Source organism: Dendrobates tinctorius, unplaced genomic scaffold (assembly GCF_039654945.1).
Source record: "Dendrobates tinctorius isolate UK_male_01 unplaced genomic scaffold, ASM3965494v1 ptg000265l, whole genome shotgun sequence".
Lineage (NCBI taxonomy): Eukaryota > Metazoa > Chordata > Amphibia > Anura > Dendrobatidae > Dendrobates > Dendrobates tinctorius.
In genome coordinates this window covers 6,996,236-7,017,003 of record NW_027361932.1, presented here as the reverse complement: position 1 = coordinate 7,017,003, position 20,768 = coordinate 6,996,236, and the positions used below count along the sequence as shown (strand labels likewise).

Genomic DNA, 20,768 nt, shown 5'->3' with positions numbered 1-20,768 from the left:
GCTCTCCACTCCCATAGTTCCTTCCACATCTAGGTGACAACTTCAATGCTTAGAGAGGGGAGGGACTATTGGTGTGGGAGCAGTGAATATTATTTTTTTTTATTTTTATTTTTTTACAGTGGGCACACTTGTTAGCTCCTGCCCCCATAATACTGTGTGGAGGACACTATGGGGACATTATCTTGTGGGGGGGTTTATTGTTGGGGCAGCATACTGTGTGGAGGGTATCATACTGTGTGGACAATATCTTGTGGGGAGTGTATTGATGGGGCATCATATTGTGTGGAGAGCACTGTGGAGACATTATCTTGTGGGGGTGTATTGTTGGGGCATTATCCTGTGTGGGGCATCATACTGTGTGGAGGGCACTGTGGGGACATTATCTTGTGGGGGTGTATTGTTGGGGCATCATACTGTGTGGAGGGCACTGTGGGGACATTATCTTGTGGGGGTTGTATTGTTGGGGCATTATCCTGTGTGGGGGCATCATACTGTGTGGAGGGCACTGTGGGGACATTATCTTGGGGGGGTTGCATTGTTGGGCATTATCCTGTGGGGGGCATCTCATACTGTGCGGAGGGCACTGTGGAGACATTTTCTTGTGGGGGTTGTATTGTTGGGGCATTATCCTGTGTGGGGGCATTATACTGTGTGGAGGGCACTGTGGGGACATTATCTTGTGGGGGGTGTATTGTTGGGGCATTATACTTTGTGGAGAGCACTGTGGGGACATTATCTTGTGGGGGTTGTATTGTTGGGGCATTATCCTGTGTGGGGGCATCATACTGTGTGGAGGGCACTGTGGGGACATTATCTTGTGGGGGGTGTATTGTTGGGGCATTATACTGACTGTGTGGAGAGCACTGTGGGGACATTATCTTGTGGGGGTGTATTGTTGGGGCATCATACTGTGTGGAGAGCACTGTGGGGACATTATCTTGTGGGGGTGTATTGTTGGAGCATCATACTGTGTGGAGAGCCTGTGGGGACATTATCTTGTGAGTGTTGTATTGTTAGGGCATTATCCTGTGTGGGGACATCATACTGTGTGGATGGCACTGTGGGGACATTATCTTGTGGGGGGTGTATTGTTGGGGCATTATACTGTGTGGAGAGCACTGTGGGGACATTATCTTGTGGGGGTGTATTGTTGGGGCATCATACTGTGTGGAGAGCACTGTGGGGACATTATCTTGTGGGGGGTGTATTGTTGGGGCATTATACTGTGTGGGGGCATCATACTGTGTGGAGGGCACTGTGGGGACATTATCTTGTGGGTGGCGTATTGTTGGGGCATTATACTGTGTGGGGGCATCATACTGTGTGGAGGGCACTGTGGGGACATTATCTTGTGGGTGGTGTATTGTTGGGGCATTATCCTGTGTGGAGGGCACTGTGGGGACATTATCTTGTGGGAGGTGCATTGTTGGGGCATTATACTGTGTGGGGGCATCATACTGTGTGGAGGGCACTGTGGGGACATTATCTTGCAGGGGGTGTATTGTTGGAGCATTATACTGTGTGGAGAGCACTGTGGGGACATTATCTTCTGGGGGTGTATTGTTGGGGCATCCTACTGTGTGGAGAGCACTGTGGGGACATTATCTTGTGGGTGTTGTATTATTGGGGAATTATACTGTGTGGGGGCATCATACTGTGTGGAGGGCACTGTGGGGACATTATCTTGTGTTGGGTGTATTGTTGGGGCATTATCCTGTGTGGAGGGCACTGTGGGGACATTACCTTGTGGGGGGTGTATTGTTGGGGCATTATCCTGTGTGGAGGGCACTGTGGAGACATTATCTTGTGGTGGGTGTATTGCTGGGGCATTATACTGTGTGGGGGCATCATACTGTGTGGAGGGCACTGTGGGGACATTATCTTGTGTTGGGTGTATTGTTGGGGCATCATACTGTGTGGAGGGCACTGTGGAGACATTATCTTGTGGGGGGTGTATTGTTGGGGAATTATACTGTGTGGGGGCATCATACTGTGTGGAGGGCACTGTGGGGACATTATCTTGTGGGGGGTGTATTGTTGGGGCATTATACTGTGTGGGGGCATCTCATACTGTGTGGAGAGCACTGTGGGGACATTATCTTGTGGGGGGTGTATTGTTGGGGCATTATACTGTGTGGGGGCATCATACTGTGTGGAGGGCACTGTGGGGACATTATCTTGTGGGGGGTGTATTGTTGGGGCATTATACTGTGTGGGGGCATCATACTGTGTGGAGAGCACTGTGGGGACATTATCTTGTGGGTGTTGTATTGTTGGGGCATTATACTGTGTGGGGGCATCATACTGTGTGGAGAGCACTGTGGGGACATTATCTTGTGGTGGTTGTATTGTTGGGGCATTATACTGTGTGGGGGCATTATCATGTGTGGAGGGCACTGTGGGGACATTATCTTGTGTTGGGTGTATTGTTGGGGCATCATACTGTGTGGATGGCACTGTGGGGACATTATCTTGTGGGGGGTGTATTGTTGGGGCATTATACTGTGTGGGGGCATCATACTGTGTGGAGGGCACTGTGGGGACATTATCTTGTGGGGGGTGTATTGTTTGGGCATTATACTGTGTGGGGGCATCATACTGTGTGGAGAGCACTGTGGGGACATTATCTTGTGGGTGTTGTATTGTTGGGGCATTATACTGTGTGGGGGCATTATCATGTGTGGAGTGCACTGTGGGGACATTATCTTGTGGGGGGTGTATTGTTGGGGCATTATCCTGTGTGGGGGCATCATACTGTGTGGAGGGCACTGTGGGGACATTATCTTGTGGGGGGTGTATTGTTGGGGCATTATACTGTGTGGGGGCATTATCATGTGTGGAGGGCACTGTGGGGACATTTTCTTGTGGGGGGTGTATTGTTGGGGAATTATACTGTGTGGGGGCATCATACTGTGTGGAGGGCACTGTGGGGACATTATCTTGTGTTGGGTGTATTGTTGGGGCATTATCCTGTTTGGAGGGCACTGTGGGGACGTAATCTTGTGGGAGGTGTATTGTTGGGGCATTATCCTGTGTGGAGGGCACTGTGGGGACATTATCTTGTGGGGGGTGTATTGTTGGGGCATTATACTGTGTGGGGGCATCATACTGTGTGGAGGGCACTGTGGGGACATTATCTTGTGTTGGGTGTATTCTTGGGGCATCATACTGTGTGGAGGGCACTGTGGGGACATTATCTTGTGGGGGGTGTATTGTTGGGGCATTATACTGTGTGGGGGCATCAAACTGTGTGGAGGGCACTGTGGGGACATTATCTTGTGGGGGGTGTATTGTTGGGGCATTATACTGTGTGGGGGCATTATCATGTGTGGAGGGCACCGTGGGGACATTATCTTGTGGGGGTTGTATTGTTGGGGCATTATACTGTGTGGGGGATCAAACTGTGTGGAGGGCACTGTGGGGACAATATCTAGTGGGGGTTGTATTGTTGGGCATTATCCTGTGTGGAGGCATCATACTGTGTGGAGGGCACTGTGGGGACATTATCTTGTGGGGGGTGTATTGTTAGGGCATCATCCTGTGTGGAGGGCACTGTGGGGACATTATCTTGTGGGTGTTGTATTGTTGGGGCATTATACTGTGTGGGGGCATCATACTGTGTGGAGGGCACTGTGGGGACATTATCTTGTGGGGGTGTATTGTTGGGGCATTATACTGTGTGGGGGCATTATCATGTGTGGAGGGCACTGTGGGGACATTATCTTGTGGGGGGTGTATTGTTGGGGCATTATCCTGTGTGGGGGCATCATACTGTGTGGAGGGCACTGTGGGGACATTATCTTGTGGGGGTTGTATTGTTGGGGCATTATACTGTGTGGTGAATCATACTGTGTGGAGAGCACTGTGGGGACAATATCTAGTGGGGGTTGTATTGTTGGGAATTATCCTGTGTGGGGGCATCATACTGTGTGGAGGGCACTGTGGGGACATTATCTTGTGGGGGGTGTATTGTTGGGGCATCATCCTGTGTGAAGGGCACTGTTGGGAACGTTATCTTGTGGGTGTTGTATTGTTGGGGCATTATACTGTGTGGGGGCATCATACTGTGTGAAGGGCACTGTGGGGACATTATCTTGTGGGGGGTGTATTGTTGGGGCATTATACTGTGTGGGGGCATTATCATGTGTGGAGGGCACTGTGGGGACATTATCTTGTGGGGGGTGTATTGTTGGGGCATTATCCTGTGTGGGGGCATCATACTGTGTGGAGGGCACTGTGGGGACATTATCTTGTGGGGGGTGTATTGTTGGGGCATTATACTGTGTGGGGGCATTATCATGTGTGGAGGGCACTGTGGGGACATTATCTTGTGGGGGGTGTATTGTTGGGGCATTATCCTGTGTGGGGGCATCATACTGTGTGGAGGGCACTGTGGGGACATTATCTTGTGGGGAGTGTATTGTTGGGGCATTATACTGTGTTGTGGCATTATCATGTGTGGAGGGCACTGTGGGGACATTATCTTGTGGGGGGTGTATTGTTGGGGCATTATCCTGTGTGGAGGGCACTGTGGGGACATTATCTTGTGGGGGGTTTATTGTTGGGGCATTATACTGTGTGGGGGCATTATCATGTGTGGAGGGCACTGTGGGGACATTATCTTGTGGGGGTTGTATTGTTGGGGCATTATCCTGTGTGGGGGCATCATACTGTGTGGAGGGCACTGTGGGGACATTATCTCGTGGGGGGTGTATTGTTGGGGCATTAACCTGTGTGGAGGGCACTGTGGGGACATTATCTTGTGGGAGGTGCATTGTTGGGGCATTATACTGTGTGGGGGCATTATCATGTGTGGAGGGCACTGTTGGGAACGTTATCTTGTGGGTGTTGTATTGTTGGGGCATTATACTGTGTGGGGGCATCATACTGTGTGAAGGGCACTGTGGGGACATTATCTTGTGGGGGGTGTATTGTTGGGGCATTATACTGTGTGGGGGCATTATCATGTGTGGAGGGCACTGTGGGGACATTATCTTGTGGGGGGTGTATTGTTGGGGCATTATCCTGTGTGGGGGCATCATACTGTGTGGAGGGCACTGTGGGGACATTATCTTGGGGGGGGTGTATTGTTGGGGCATTATACTGTGTGGGGGCATTATCATGTGTGGAGGGCACTGTGGGGACATTATCTTGTGGGGGGTGTATTGTTGGGGCATTATCCTGTGTGGAGGGCACTGTGGGGACATTATCTTGTGCGGGGTATATTGTTGGGGCATTATACTGTGTGGGGGCATCATACAGTGTGGAGGGCACTGTGGGGACATTATCTTGTGAGGGGTTTATTGTTGGGGCATTATACTGTGTGAGGGCATCATACTGTGTGGAGGGCACTGTGGGGACATTATCTTGTGGGGGGTGTATTGTTGGGGCATTATCCTGTGTGGAGGGCACTGTGGGGACATTATCTTGTGGGGGGTGTATTGTTGGGGCATTATACTGTGTGGGGGCATCATACTGTGTGGAGGGCACTGTGGGGACATTATCTTGCAGGGGGTGTATTGTTAGGGCATTATATTGTGTGGAGAGCACTGTGGGGACATTATCTTCTGGGGGTGTATTGTTGGGGCATCCTACTGTGTGGAGAGCACTGTGGGGACATTATCTTGTGGGTGTTGTCTTGTTGGGGAATTATACTGTGTGGGGGCATCATACTGTGTGGAGGGCACTGTGGGGACATTATCTTGTGTTGGGTGTATTGTTGGGGCATTATCCTGTGTGGAGGGCACTGTTGGGACATTATCTTGTGGGGGGTGTATTGTTGGGGCATTATCCTGTGTGGAGGGCACTGTGGGGACATTATCTTGTGGGGGGTGTATTGTTGGGGCATTATACTGTGTGGAGGGCACTGTGGGGACATTATCTTGTGGGGGGTGTATTGTTGGGGCATTATACTGTGTGGGGGCATCATACTGTGTGGAGGGCACTGTGGGGACATTATCTTGTGGGGGGTGTATTGTTGGGGCATTATACTGTGTGGGGGAATTATCATGTGTGGAGGGCACTGTGGGGACATTTTCTTGTGGGGGGTGTATTGTTGGGGAATTATACTGTGTGGGGGCATCATACTGTGTGGAGGGCACTGTGGGGACATTATCTTGTGGGGGGTGTATTGTTGGGGCATTATCCTGTGTGGAGGGCACTGTGGGGACATTATCTTGTGGGGGGTGTATTGTTGGGGCATTATACTGTGTGGGGGCATCATACTGTGTGGAGGGCACTGTGGGGACATTATCTTGTGTTGGGTGTATTGTTGGGGCATCATACTGTGTGGAGGGCACTGTGGGGACATTATCTTGTGGGGGGTGTATTTTTGGGGCATTATAATGTGTGGGGGCATCATACTGTGTGGAGGGCACTGTGGGGACATTATCTTGTGGGGGGTGTATTGTTGGGGCATTATATTGTGTGGGGGCATCATACTGTGTGGAGAGCACTGTGGGGACATTATCTTGTGGGTGTTGTATTGTTGGGGCATTATACTGTGTGGGGGCATCATACTTTGTGGAGGGCACTGTGGGGACATTATCTTGTGGGGGGTGTATTGTTGAGGCATTATACTGTGTGGGGGCATCATACTATGTGGAGGGCACTGTGGGGACATTATCTTGTGGGGGGTGTATTGTTGGGGCATTATACTGTGTGGGGACATCATCATGTGTGGAGGGCACTGTGGGGACATTATCTTGTGGGGGGTGTATTGTTGGGGCATTATACTGTGTGGGGGCATTATCATGTGTGGAGGGCACCGTGGGGACATTATCTTGTGGGGGTTGTATTGTTGGGAATTATCCTGTGTGGGGGCATCATACTGTGTGGAGGGCACTGTGGGGACATTATCTTGTGGGGGGTGTATTGTTGGGGCATCATCCTGTGTGGAGGGCACTGTGGGGACATTATCTTGTGGGTGTTGTATTGTTGGGGCATTATACTGTGTGGGGGCATCATACTGTGTGGAGGGCACTGTGGGGACATTATCTTGTGGGGGGTGTATTGTTGGGGCATTATCCTGTGTGGGGGCATCATACTGTGTGGAGGGCACTGTGGGGACATTATCTTGTGGGGGGTGTATTGTTGGGGCATCATCCTGTGTGGAGGGCACTGTGGGGACATTATCTTGTGGGTGTTGTATTGTTGGGGCATTATACTGTGTGGGGGCATCATACTGTGTGGAGGGCACTGTGGGGACATTATCTTGTGGGGGGTGTATTGTTGGGGCATTATACTGTTTGGGGGCATTATCATGTGTGGAGGGCACTGTGGGGACATTATCTTGTGGGGGGTGTATTGTTGGGGCATTATCCTGTGTGGGGGCATCATACTGTGTGGAGGGCACTGTGGGGACATTATCTTGTGGGGGGTGTATTGTTGGGGCATTATACTGTGTGGGGGCATTATCATGTGTGGAGGGCACTGTGGGGACATTATCTTGTGGGGGGTGTATTGTTGGGGCATTATCCTGTGTGGGGGCATCATACTGTGTGGAGGGCACTGTGGGGACATTATCTTGTGGGGGGTGTATTGTTGGGTCATTATACTGTGTGGCGGCATTATCATGTGTGGAGGGCACTGTGGGGACATTATCTTGTGGGGGGTGTATTGTTGGCACATTATCCTGTGTGGAGGGCACTGTGGGGACATTATCTTGTGGGGGGTTTATTGTTGGGGCATTATACTGTGTGGGGGCATTATCATGTGTGGAGGGCACTGTGGGGACATTATCTTGTGGGGGGTTTATTGTTGGGGCATTATACTGTGTGGGGGCATTATCATGTGTGGAGGGCACTGTGGGGACATTATCTTGTGGGGGGTTTATTGTTGGGGCATTATACTGTGTGGGGGCATCATACTGTGTGGAGGGCACTGTGGGGACATTATCTTGTGGGGGTTTATTGTTGGGGCATTATACTGTGTGGGGGCATTATCCTGTGTGGAGGGCACTGTGGGGACATTATCTTGTGGGGGTTGTATTGTTGGGGCATTATCCTGTGTGGGGCATCATACTGTGTGGAGGGCACTGTGGGGACATTATCTTGTGGGGGTTGTATTGTTGGGGCATTGTCCTGTGTGGGGCATCATACTGTGTGGAGGGCACTGTGGGGACATTATCTTGTGGGGGGTGTATTGTTGGGGCATCATCCTGTGTGGAGGGCACTGTGGGGACATTATCTTGTGGGTGTTGTATTGTTGGGGCATTATACTGTGTGGGGGCATTATCATGTGTGGAGGGCACTGTGGGGACATTATCTTGTGGGGGGTGTATTGTTGGGGCATTATCCTGTGTGGGGGCATCATACTGTGTGGAGGGCACTGTGGGGACATTATCTTGTGGGGGGTGTATTGTTGGGGCATTATACTGTGTGGGGGCATTATCATGTGTGGAGGGCACTGTGGGGACATTATCTTGTGGGGGGTGTATTGTTGGGGCATTATCCTGTGTGGGGGCATCATACTGTGTGGAGGGCACTGTGGGGACATTATCTTGTGGGTGGTGTATTGTTGGGGCATTATACTGTGTGGCGGCATTATCATGTGTGGAGGGCACTGTGGGGACATTATCTTGTGGGGGGTGTATTGTTGGGGCATCATCCTGTGTGGAGGGCACTGTGGGGACATTATCTTGTGGGTGTTGTATTGTTGGGGCATTATACTGTGTGGGGGCATTATCATGTGTGGAGTGCACTGTGGGGACATTATCTTGTGGGGGGTGTATTGTTGGGGCATTATCCTGTGTGGGGGCATCATACTGTGTGGAGGGCACTGTGGGGACATTATCTTGTGGGGGGTGTATTGTTGGGGCATTATACTGTGTGGAGGCATTATCATGTGTGGAGGGCACTGTGGGGACATTATCTTGTGGGGGGTGTATTGTTGGGGCATTATCCTGTGTGGGGGCATCATACTGTGTGGAGGGCACTGTGGGGACATTATCTTGTGGGTGGTGTATTGTTGGGGCATTATACTGTGTGGCGGCATTATCATGTGTGGAGGGCACTGTGGGGACATTATCTTGTGGGGGGTGTATTGTTGGCGCATTATCCTGTGTGGAGGGCACTGTGGGGACATTATCTTGTGGGGGGTTTATTGTTGGGGCATTATACTGTGTGGGGGCATTATCATGTGTGGAGGGCACTGTGGGGACATTATCTTGTGGGGGGTTTATTGTTGGGGCATTATACTGTGTGGGGGCATTATCCTGTGTGGAGGGCACTGTGGGGACATTATCTCGTGGGGGGTGTATTGTTGGGGCATTAACCTGTGTGGGGCATCATACTGTGTGGAGGGCACTGTGGGGACATTATCTTGTGGGGGTTTATTGTTGGGGCATTATACTGTGTGGGGGCATTATACTGTGTGGAGAGCACTGTGGGGACATTATCTTGTGGGGGTTGTATTGTTGGGGCATTATCCTGTGTGGGGCATCATACTGTGTGGAGGGCACTGTGGGGACATTATCTTGTGGGGGGTGTATTGTTGGGGCATTATCCTGTGTGGAGGGCACTGTGGGGACATTATCTTGTGGGGGTTGTATTGTTGGAGCATCATACTGTGTGGGGCATCATACTGTATGGAGGGCACTGTGGGGACATTATCTCGTGGGGGGTGTATTGTTGGGGCATTAACCTGTGTAGAGGGCACTGTGGGGACATTATCTTGTGGGGGGTTTATTGTTGGGGCATCATACTGTGTGGAGGGCAGTGTGGGGACATTATCTTGTGGGGGGCGTATTGTTGGGGCATTAACCTGTGTGGAGGGCACTGTGGGGACATTATCTTGTGAGTGTTGTATTGTTGGGGCATTATCCTGTGTGGGGGCATCATACTGTGTGGAGGGCACTGTGGGGACATTATCTTGTGGGGATTGTATTGTTGGGGCATCATACTGTGTGGAGGGCACTGTGGGGACATTATCTTGTGGGGGGTTTATTGTTGGGGCATCATACTGTGTGGAGGGCACTGTGGGGACATTATCTTGTGGGGGGTTTATTGTTGGGGCATCATACTGTGTGGAGGGCACTGTGGGGACATTATCTTGTGGGGGGTGTATTGTTGGGGCATTATCCTGTGTGGGGGCATCATACTGTGTGGAGGGCACTGTGGGGACATTATCTTGTGGGGGGTTTATTGTTGGGGCATCATACTGTGTGGAGGGCACTGTGGGGACATTATCTTGTGGGGGGTGTATTGTTGGGGCATTATCCTGTGTGGAGGGCACTGTGGGGACATTATCTTGTGGGGGGTTTATTGTTGGGGCATCATACTGTGTGGAGGGCACTGTGGGGACATTATCTTGTGGGGGGTGTATTGTTGGGGCATTATCCTGTGTGGGGGCATCATACTGTGTGGAGGGCACTGTGGGGACATTATCTTGTGGGGGGTGTATTGTTGGGGCATCATACTGTGTGGAGGGCACTGTGGGGACATTATCTTGTGGGGGGTGTATTGTTGGGGCATTATCCTGTGTGGGGGCATCATACTGTGTGGAGGGCACTGTGGGGACATTATCTTGTGGGGGGTGTATTGTTGGGGCATTATCCTGTGTGGAGGGCACTGTGGGGACATTATCTTGTGGGTGGTGTATTGTTGGGGCATTATACTGTGTGGCGGCATTATCATGTGTGGAGGGCACTGTGGGGACATTATCTTGTGGGGGGTGTATTGTTGGGGCATCATCCTGTGTGGAGGGCACTGTGGGGACATTATCTTGTGGGTGTTGTATTGTTGGGGCATTATACTGTGTGGGGGCATTATCATGTGTGGAGTGCACTGTGGGGACATTATCTTGTGGGGGGTGTATTGTTGGGGCATTATCCTGTGTGGGGGCATCATACTGTGTGGAGGGCACTGTGGGGACATTATCTTGTGGGGGGTGTATTGTTGGGGCATTATACTGTGTGGAGGGCACTGTGGGGACATTATCTTGTGGGGGGTGTATTGTTGGGGCATTATCCTGTGTGGGGGCATCATACTGTGTGGAGGGCACTGTGGGGACATTATCTTGTGGGTGGTGTATTGTTGGGGCATTATACTGTGTGGCGGCATTATCATGTGTGGAGGGCACTGTGGGGACATTATCTTGTGGGGGGTGTATTGTTGGCGCATTATCCTGTGTGGAGGGCACTGTGGGGACATTATCTTGTGGGGGGTTTATTGTTGGGGCATTATACTGTGTGGGGGCATTATCATGTGTGGAGGGCACTGTGGGGACATTATCTTGTGGGGGGTTTATTGTTGGGGCATTATACTGTGTGGGGGCATTATCCTGTGTGGAGGGCACTGTGGGGACATTATCTCGTGGGGGGTGTATTGTTGGGGCATTAACCTGTGTGGGGCATCATACTGTGTGGAGGGCACTGTGGGGACATTATCTTGTGGGGGTTTATTGTTGGGGCATTATACTGTGTGGGGGCATTATACTGTGTGGAGAGCACTGTGGGGACATTATCTTGTGGGGGTTGTATTGTTGGGGCATTATCCTGTGTGGGGCATCATACTGTGTGGAGGGCACTGTGGGGACATTATCTTGTGGGGGGTGTATTGTTGGGGCATTATCCTGTGTGGAGGGCACTGTGGGGACATTATCTTGTGGGGGTTGTATTGTTGGGGCATCATACTGTGTGGGGCATCATACTGTATGGAGGGCACTGTGGGGACATTATCTCGTGGGGGGTGTATTGTTGGGGCATTAACCTGTGTAGAGGGCACTGTGGGGACATTATCTTGTGGGGGTTTATTGTTGGGGCATCATACTGTGTGGAGGGCAGTGTGGGGACATTATCTTGTGGGGGGTGTATTGTTGGGGCATTAACCTGTGTGGAGGGCACTGTGGGGACATTATCTTGTGAGTGTTGTATTGTTGGGGCATTATCCTGTGTGGGGGCATCATACTGTGTGGAGGGCACTGTGGGGACATTATCTTGTGGGGGTTGTATTGTTGGGGCATCATACTGTGTGGAGGGCACTGTGGGGACATTATCTTGTGGGGGGTTTATTGTTGGGGCATCATACTGTGTGGAGGGCACTGTGGGGACATTATCTTGTGGGGGGTTTATTGTTGGGGCATCATACTGTGTGGAGGGCACTGTGGGGACATTATCTTGTGGGGGGTGTATTGTTGGGGCATTATCCTGTGTGGGGGCATCATACTGTGTGGAGGGCACTGTGGGGACATTATCTTGTGGGGGGTTTATTGTTGGGGCATCATACTGTGTGGAGGGCACTGTGGGGACATTATCTTGTGGGGGGTGTATTGTTGGGGCATTATCCTGTGTGGAGGGCACTGTGGGGACATTATCTTGTGGGGGGTTTATTGTTGGGGCATCATACTGTGTGGAGGGCACTGTGGGGACATTATCTTGTGGGGGGTGTATTGTTGGGGCATCATACTGTGTGGAGGGCACTGTGGGGACATTATCTTGTGGGGGGTGTATTGTTGGGGCATCATACTGTGTGGAGGGCACTGTGGGGACATTATCTTGTGGGGGGTGTATTGTTGGGGCATTATCCTGTGTGGAGGGCACTGTGGGGACATTATCTTGTGGGGGGTGTATTGTTGGGGCATTATCCTGTGTGGGGGCATCATACTGTGTGGAGGGCACTGTGGGGACATTATCTTGTGGGGGGTGTATTGTTGGGGCATTATCCTGTGTGGGGGCATCATACTGTGTGGAGGGCACTGTGGGGACATTATCTTGTGGGGGGTGTATTGTTGGGGCATTATCCTGTGTGGAGGGCACTGTGGGGACATTATCTTGTGGGGGGTGTATTGTTGGGGCATTATCCTGTGTGGGGGCATCATACTGTGTGGAGGGCACTGTGGGGACATTATCTTGTGGGGGGTGTATTGTTGGGGCATTATCCTGTGTGGGGGCATCATACTGTGTGGAGGGCACTGTGGGGACATTATCTTGTGGGGGGTGTATTGTTGGGGCATTATCCTGTGTGGAGGGCACTGTGGGGACATTATCTTGTGGGGGGTGTATTGTTGGGGCATCATACTGTGTGGAGGGCACTGTGGGGACATTATCTTGTGGGGGGTGTATTGTTGGGGCATTATCCTGTGTGGAGGGCACTGTATGAGACATCAACATGAGTCCCGCTTTGCATGTAATATGCCTGTCTGCCCCACGTGTGAACATTATGCCAGTATTTCTGGATTCCTTAGCACTATGCCTTGAAGTGTAGCACCTTTGTGACCTGTGTGTGCACCTTGTGGACGCTACACACGGCTATGTAGACAGGGCTATGGCTACTACACGAAATGTGCAAAAGATGTTACTTTGCATAATGTTAGCTTATGATATACTTGGGCACTCTGCTACCTCCACAATGCCGTGTGACCTGTGATGGGAATTCCGCCCTACACACGTGCACTGCTCTGTACCTGTCTATACAGAAGTAACCTACGTGCAGGTGTAACACTAGCCCACGTGACTGGCCAGTATCAGCCCATCCCTCACGTTCCCTCACCACCTCCTCAGAGCTGTTCGCGGCTTATTATTACAACCACGAACCACCGCTAGAAACCATAATAACAGAGCAGCCAATCACAATCCCTCTCTCAAGCCATTGTGAATGAAGGCGTTCGAAAGCTGATCTCTGATTGGTTTTCAATCGAGGGTGCTGCTCCATGATTTGCCATTACACAGGCGTGTGGGCGGCGCTGGATGCAGCCGGGAAGTGTTGTGTGCGGTTTGAGCATCGGTGCACGTCTTCCGGAGCGGGAGATAAGTGTGGTACCGGCAGGAAGGTACGTGCTCTCACAGGAGCTGCCGAGTAGCCGCTGCTGCCTCCCTGCTCCTCGTTACTGGCTGCCATTGAGGCTTTTCGTGACATCATGGACAGGATGCTGACAACGTCAGTAATGGCAGCGTTTATGCCCTGTCCTGCTGTACCAGTGCTCAATACAGCATGGAAGTTAGGGTTGTGCCCTAAGTGCGTGTATAGGGGAGCGTTCAGACTGTGCGCGACAGTCACCCTGTATTCAGGGCTGGGACAGGTTATGTGCACATGTTGAGTAAATGGCGTTTTTGGTGCGTTTTTTTAACCAATGTGAGTGAGCTCAAATGGTGAAAAACGCTTGTAAAAACACAGATTTGACAGCAGAAGATTGTTTTCTGCACCAAATTTGCAAGTCACAAATACTCAAAGTGTGCACGACATATCAGGTTTCTCATTCACTTTCCCGGCATCAGGATTGCGTCAGGTTTTGCTGGCAAATCTGCATGGGAAAAACTCTCAAAATGCACCAAATCTGCAACGTGTGCACAAGCCCTAAGGCCGTGTTCCCAAGTAGCAAAAGCACAAAAAGAGGACTTGAAAATTCTCCAAAAATACAGCAAAAAAGGCAGAGATGCTTACGTGCCCAGGCCTCCAAACAAATGCAGGATGCAGTGGACCCATATAGTTAAGATGGCAACACAGGTGCAAGAATACCAATGAGACAACCGCTCACATCCTACCAATCCATGGAGGGGGCGGCTGCTTGGTATATAAATGCACAATGAAGACTTGTATGTGGCGCTGTTCACACTGTGGCAATGCACAGCATCCAGGTTAACAGCTTAGTAGTTGCACCCTTTTATTAGATCAGGCGGGCTGCCCAGCATTATCAAAATGCATGCCATGTGAACAGACACCGCAGTTTACAAGACAAAATGGGCCCAACTTCACCCTGAAAAATAAAGTGCCAAAATACTTAAGCTCGTAACCTGCGCCAAAGGTCCTCATGGTTATGAGTCCTAACACTAAACAATAGCACAAAAAGAGGACTTGAAAATCCAGCAAAAAAGGCAGCGATGCTTACCTGCCCAGGCCTGTAACGGACCCACATTCTTGCTCCTGTGTTGCCGCCATCTCAGCCCTCGACTGGTGAGGTGGGGTTTGCCACACCCCAGGGAATTTTTGCTCAGCTGCCATTCATTTGAAAACTGCTGGTATGAGGATACGTGGCTCACTAGCTTCCATCCATTTCCTTGTCAACAGGATGTCGTCAAGGCCTCTCTCTTCTGGCCACGTATACCAGAGCTGTCTTGGCCTTGCTGAACCCCACATCACCACTCACTATTTACATTATCCTAAAAGTCATGTTTCGTAATGTCCTCGGATTGAATCATCAAAGTATTACATTTTCCGATACTTGTGGGTGTCAAAAATTTGTTATACTCATGTGTAAGCAATCGCCAGTAAGAAAACGATTAAAACAAACGTGATCTTTGCATTTTCTGTAAAAATAAGAGATTTCTAAACACTGGGGTATAGGAAACCCCACATCACCAGTTGCTTGACAAAAACCCCACCTCACCAGTTGAGGGTTAACTATATGGGTCCATTACATCCTGATAGTTCATTTGTTTGGAGGCCTGGGCAGGTAAGCATCTCTGCCTTTTTTGCTGTATTTTTGTGTTCCCAAGTAGCATATATACTGCATTTTCTCTCCACTGCATTTTTTTTGTGTGGAGAAAATTTGCATTTAGGCTGAGTTCACACGTCGCGTTTTTTTTTTCGCGGCGGTTTTAAACGCGATTTTGCTGCAAAAAATAAGCATCCCATGCTATCCTATGGGATTCTGCAATGCTGTGCTAATGCTGCGTTTTTTCCCGCTGCAGAATCGCTCATTAATTTAGCGGAATCGCGGCGATTCCGCCCACATAGGAATGCATTGTTCTGCTTACTTTCCGCATGTGGCTGTGCCCACCATGCGGAAAGTAAGCAGAACAATTGCGGATGGTACCCACGGTCCGGAGGAGAGGAGACTGTCCTCCGGGCTCTGGGTACCATATCCCTGTAAAAAATAGAATTTGAGAATAACAATGCTGAGTTTTTACCGCGAAACGATTCCGCCGTGGAAAAAACCGCAGCATTAGCACAGCATTGCGGAATCCCATAGGAATGCATGGGATGCTTATTTTTCGCGTTTTTGCAGCAAAATCGCGGGTTTAAAACCGCCGTGAAACGCAAAAAAACCGCGACGTGTGAACTCAGCCTAATAACTGTCCAAGCAATGTCCGTCTGAAGACGCGGCTCCACTGTGTGGTTGCGATGCAGTTTTTCTTTATATTGTATGGGAAGCCTGAAAAAATGCACGTAAAAAAAGTGCATTTTTAAATTCAAAATCAAAGCTGTTCTGTAATAAGATGCATCAAAAGGGAAAATGCATTAAGAAAGCGTGTTAATCATAGAAGACTGTATATGTGGATACCTACAGACACAATGCAGCAGAAGAAACCCACATATTGGTTATTAAAAAAATGAGCGTACAGCAATGTCAAAATGACTCATGTCACTTCTTTTAACTCTTTAGGGCCTGTTCAAAGATGTAACATGTTCATTCTTCGGGCAGCCTCCCGCTCTCTTTTTAGAAGGGACGGGACAAAGGTGCTGGCATCAGAGCCAGCATGAAAACAATTGAAAAACTGCCGGCAGAGCCGCTTCAGAAAAAAAGACGCCTGCTTTTTCCTGAAGTTGTTTTGTAATGGAAAATTCCAGTGGGTATGCTATCGAATTAAAAACGTCATGTGCACATCCCCTAATGGAAGTTTGAAACTAGAGTTCGGTTTACTAAAACCTGATTCAGACGACCGTGTTGCATGTACATGTTGTATCCATATTTTCACGGATACAACATGGAACCATTATAATTTATGGCGCCATTCACGTGTCTGTGTTTCATGTCCCTTGTGTCCATGGAAAACACACCGAGACATGTCCCATTGTGGATGACAAGGGCCGATATGTCAGTGAAAAACACATAGAACATACGAATGGCATCGGTGTGCTGTCCGTGTTTAACATTGCAAAGGGTAGGAGAAGCTGTGTAATTTCTTTCTTTGACCATTCGTAAAAAAACACTGATGACACACTGATGGGAAATAGGGATACACTTGATGACACACTGATGTCAGTGATGCAAAACACCTACATGTTTAGGGTACACTCACACTAGAGTGTAAAAAAATCTGTTCCATTCTCATCCAGAAAAGTAGTACTTTTTTTTTTCTCACTTGCCATACATTTTTTTTTTTCTTAGGCTACTTTCACACATCCGTCTTTTGTATTCCAGCACGATGCGGCGAAATTTTTAAAAAACGGATCTGGCACCGGATGGCACCAGATCCGTTTTTTTTTCCCCCATAGACTTTCATTGTTGCCGCATTGTGCCGGATGGGCATGCAGCGCGTCCGGTTGTAGCCGTACACGGCAAAAATTTGCTGTCCGACGTCTGCAAAAAACGTTCCATCATACGTTTTTTGACAGTGCCGGACTGGTTTTTTGAAGAGCGCATGCCCGGCCACTGTGAGTTTTAACCCTAGAAGTGGCTGGAGAATGACAAAAAAAACTCTCTCTTCCTCTCTCCCCCCCCCTCTCTCTCTCCCTCTCCTTGTGCGCTGCTCCTTTGAATCTGAGCAACACCGTATCCGGCCACACAAGTGTCTACGGTTCATTCTGGATCCGGCGCTATGGCTTTTCACCAGACGGCGCCGGAGGTCAAAAGCCGGATTTGTGAAAGTAGCCTTACTCAGCAGCTATTAATCATTTACAGGACCATTTAGGCTATGTGCCCACGTTGCAGAAATGCTGCGGAAATGTCTGCAGCATTTCCGCTTGTCCCTGCCGCGGGTAAAACTCATGCGGAATTCGCATGCGTTTTCCCACAAAACACAAGCGTTTTTAGCTTGCAGAATGCTAGCGCTTTCCAAGCGATTTGAAGCATCTCTTGGAAAGGTGATTGACAGGTTGGTCACACTTGACAAACAGCGCTTGACATGTGTGACCACCTTTTTACTAGATAATAAAAAAGATAATAAAAGATAAAATGTAAAAAAATAGGGATTTACTCCCCTTCTGTCGCCCCCGACCCTCAGCGACTCTGTCGGCAAGCTCCGTTCCCAGGGATGCATTGCGAGAATCACCTCAGATGACATAGTGGTCACGCGACCGTGACATCATCTGGGGTGATTCGTGCAATGCATCCCTGGAAACGGAAGATGCCGGCAGCGTGGCGGACAGGAGGGAGAGCTCCGGGGGCCGACAGAAGGTGAGTATATCACGATATTTTTTTTTTATTTTAATTCTATTTTTTACAGGAATATGGGACCCAGGACATGGAGGAGAGTCTCCTCTCCTCCAGACCCTGAGTACCATCCGCACCTAAAGCGCTCACTTTACGCATGGTGGGCATAGCCACATGCGTAAAGTGCGCGTTCACTGCAATCCTATGGCAGCGGAATCGCCGCAATTCCGCAGAAATAATGAACATGGTGCGGATTTTACATCTATGCAAATCCGCAGCGGTAAAATCTGCAGCATGGCCACAACAACTGCGGAGTCCCATGGGATTGCATGGAGATGCGTTTTGATAGCGTTTTTTAAGCATTTCCGCTGTGCAAAAAAAGCGGCAAAAACACAACGTGGGCACATAGCCTTACAGTTTCCTATGTTACAGAATTATAACCTATCCTTAAAAATCGAATGGTTCATATGGCATTTGATCTTTTTCTCACACCCATCAGATTATGGCGTGAACTCGCAGCATGCTGCACTTTTATTGGTCTGAATGCAATCCCTTTCTTTTTTCTCGCATTGTTCTCGTTCGATTTTTACGCTATTGTGAGCGAACCCTTAAATGGGGACGTGTGAATGTGGTCTCAAGGAAGGTTTTAAAAGTTATATTCCTTGTTTTTACCCCTTTATACTCTCACTGTCCAATAAAAAACATGATGAAAGGATGGAAAAGTTGGGCTTGTTTAGCTTAGAAAAACTTGTATAAATAAATGTGTGTACAGAACACTGGCACATGACTTATTCATTCCAAGTACCATGCTGATGACTAGGGGGCACTTATAACGGGTGGAAGAAAGGAGATCCCGGCAGCTTAATAGGAGAGGATTCTTTACTGTTAGAGCAGCCAGACTGTGGGTCTGGCCACAAGAGGTAGTAATGCAGACACTATAACAGCTTTTAAAAAAAAAAAGAAAAAAAAAAGAAAGGTTGGATGATTTTCTTGATACAAATAACATTGCGGGTTACACTTGACAAAATGTACAATTTGTGGAGAAAGGTTGAACTTGATGGATTTAGGTATTTTTTCAGTCTATAAATATGCAGCATAATATTTTCCTAATAAACTTGTGTGGCTTAAGTGTATGTGTCCACGGGGCATATTGGCAGCGCTTTGGACGCAGCAGATACCTGGCTCCGTGCAAAGCCCCGGCCCCTGTTGTACGTGCGGTGATACTGCATGTGTTCATTGAACAGATGCGGAATCACCGCATCCTATCCATAGACTGTGTTATTCGATAAATAGACATGTTGCGGTCTAGAAAGACGCTCCACATGTCCGGTTACACAGGTTTTCCACCTGCGTGGATTTCATAAAATCTCCCTCCACTATGCTGAACGCTGCCGATTGGACGCTGTGGCTGTACGCAACTTCCAATCCGCAGCAAATACTGAAGGAATACACCCTGTGGAAACATACCCTAAGAAATCCAAGTCAGATACTGAGAATATAAACATATCTGTATACAGTATATAAATCTGAATGTGTGTATATATAATATATATATATATATATATATTATATGATATTAGTATGCATGTGTGTGTATGTATCAAGCCCTGCCCACAGGCCCGGATTGGCAATATAACCAACCGGGCATTTTCCCGCTGGGCCACTGTCACGTGGGCCGCGGGCGGCAGCGCCCGATCATCTGGCCGCTTGCCAGCTGCTGCGGCCACTGTTGCTCATGCCGCCGGCCCTCTGCGGGCACGGCGGCGATAGTTTCCAAGTTCCTCCTGCACTGCAGGGAGATAAGCCGCCACACCTCCCCCCACGCACCCCATCCTCGCCTTAGCATGAGACCCCCTCCCCCCCGCAGCCACTGACAGCGTCGCACTCGCCTGCTCGCTCTGTTCGCAGGACCTGTGATGAGGTCACAGGAGGGGAGGAGTCAGGGGGGTCACATGATCAGGAGCCTTTGTCCAGACCCCCCGATCATGTCACCCCTGACTCCGCTCCTCCTGTAACCTCATCACAGGTCCTGTGCGCTCAGCCTTGCCTCTACCGTCTGCAAGACTGCTTTGCTGTTGTCATGGTGCTGGTTGAGGTAAGTGTGGGGTCAGGATTTACAGTGTGGATGTAGCAGAGCTGTGTGTGTATGAGGTGTACGGAGCGGAGCCGCGTGTGTATGGAGTGGAGCCATATGTGTACGGGATGTACGGAGCGGAGCCAAGTGTGTACAAAGCGGGCTTTTCCCACGGACACAGGAGTACACGGCGGAGCCCCGAGGAGTGATGTGCTGGAAGCTGACCGGAAATGAGATAATTTCTTGAGGAGATTGTGACGGAACCAGGAATGCTTCAGATCCATCACCGTGTCCTCCTCCGACAGCGCAGACAGCAGGATCGCCTTGGAATCGGGGATGCCGGACATGTGAGCGGATCATGATAGGTCCTGCATCGGGAGGCTCAGGTGGGCACTACAATGGGAGCCGGGCTGCTATAGTATCTTTGTAGAATCTTTCTTTATTTCTTTCTCTCTTTTTCTTTCTTTCTCTGTTCTGTCTTTTCCTCATTTTCTTTCTCTCTGTTCTTTCTTTCTCTCTCTGTTCTTTCTTTTTCTCTGTTCTTTCTTTTTTCTCTCTCTGTTCTTTCTTCCCCTCTTTCTTTTTCTTTCCTCTCTTTCTCTCTGTTCTTTCTTTCTTTTCTTTACTTCTTTCTTTCTCTCTGTTCTTTCTCTGTCTCTCTGTT

The 20,768-nt window shown here is 49.5% G+C and overlaps 1 protein-coding gene across 5 annotated transcripts in view; it reads left to right on the top strand.

The window, feature by feature from the left end:
* The window catches only part of TANGO2 (transport and golgi organization 2 homolog), a 349,095-nt gene that overhangs the window by 63,046 nt on the left and 265,281 nt on the right, over window positions 1-20,768 (top strand). The window contains exon 1 of one of the 5 annotated variants that reach the window (XM_073559052.1): window positions 13,615-13,767. The exons of 3 other annotated variants lie outside the window; for them this stretch is intronic. Coding sequence is in view for 1 of the 2 variants with exons in the window: in XM_073559051.1 (XP_073415152.1) it covers window positions 13,685-13,767 (83 nt within the window). In the remaining variant the exon portion in view is untranslated. Of the gene's footprint in view, window positions 1-13,614; window positions 13,768-20,768 lie in introns of those variants that run through there. One more of the 5 variants, XM_073559051.1, reaches the window with a different exon arrangement.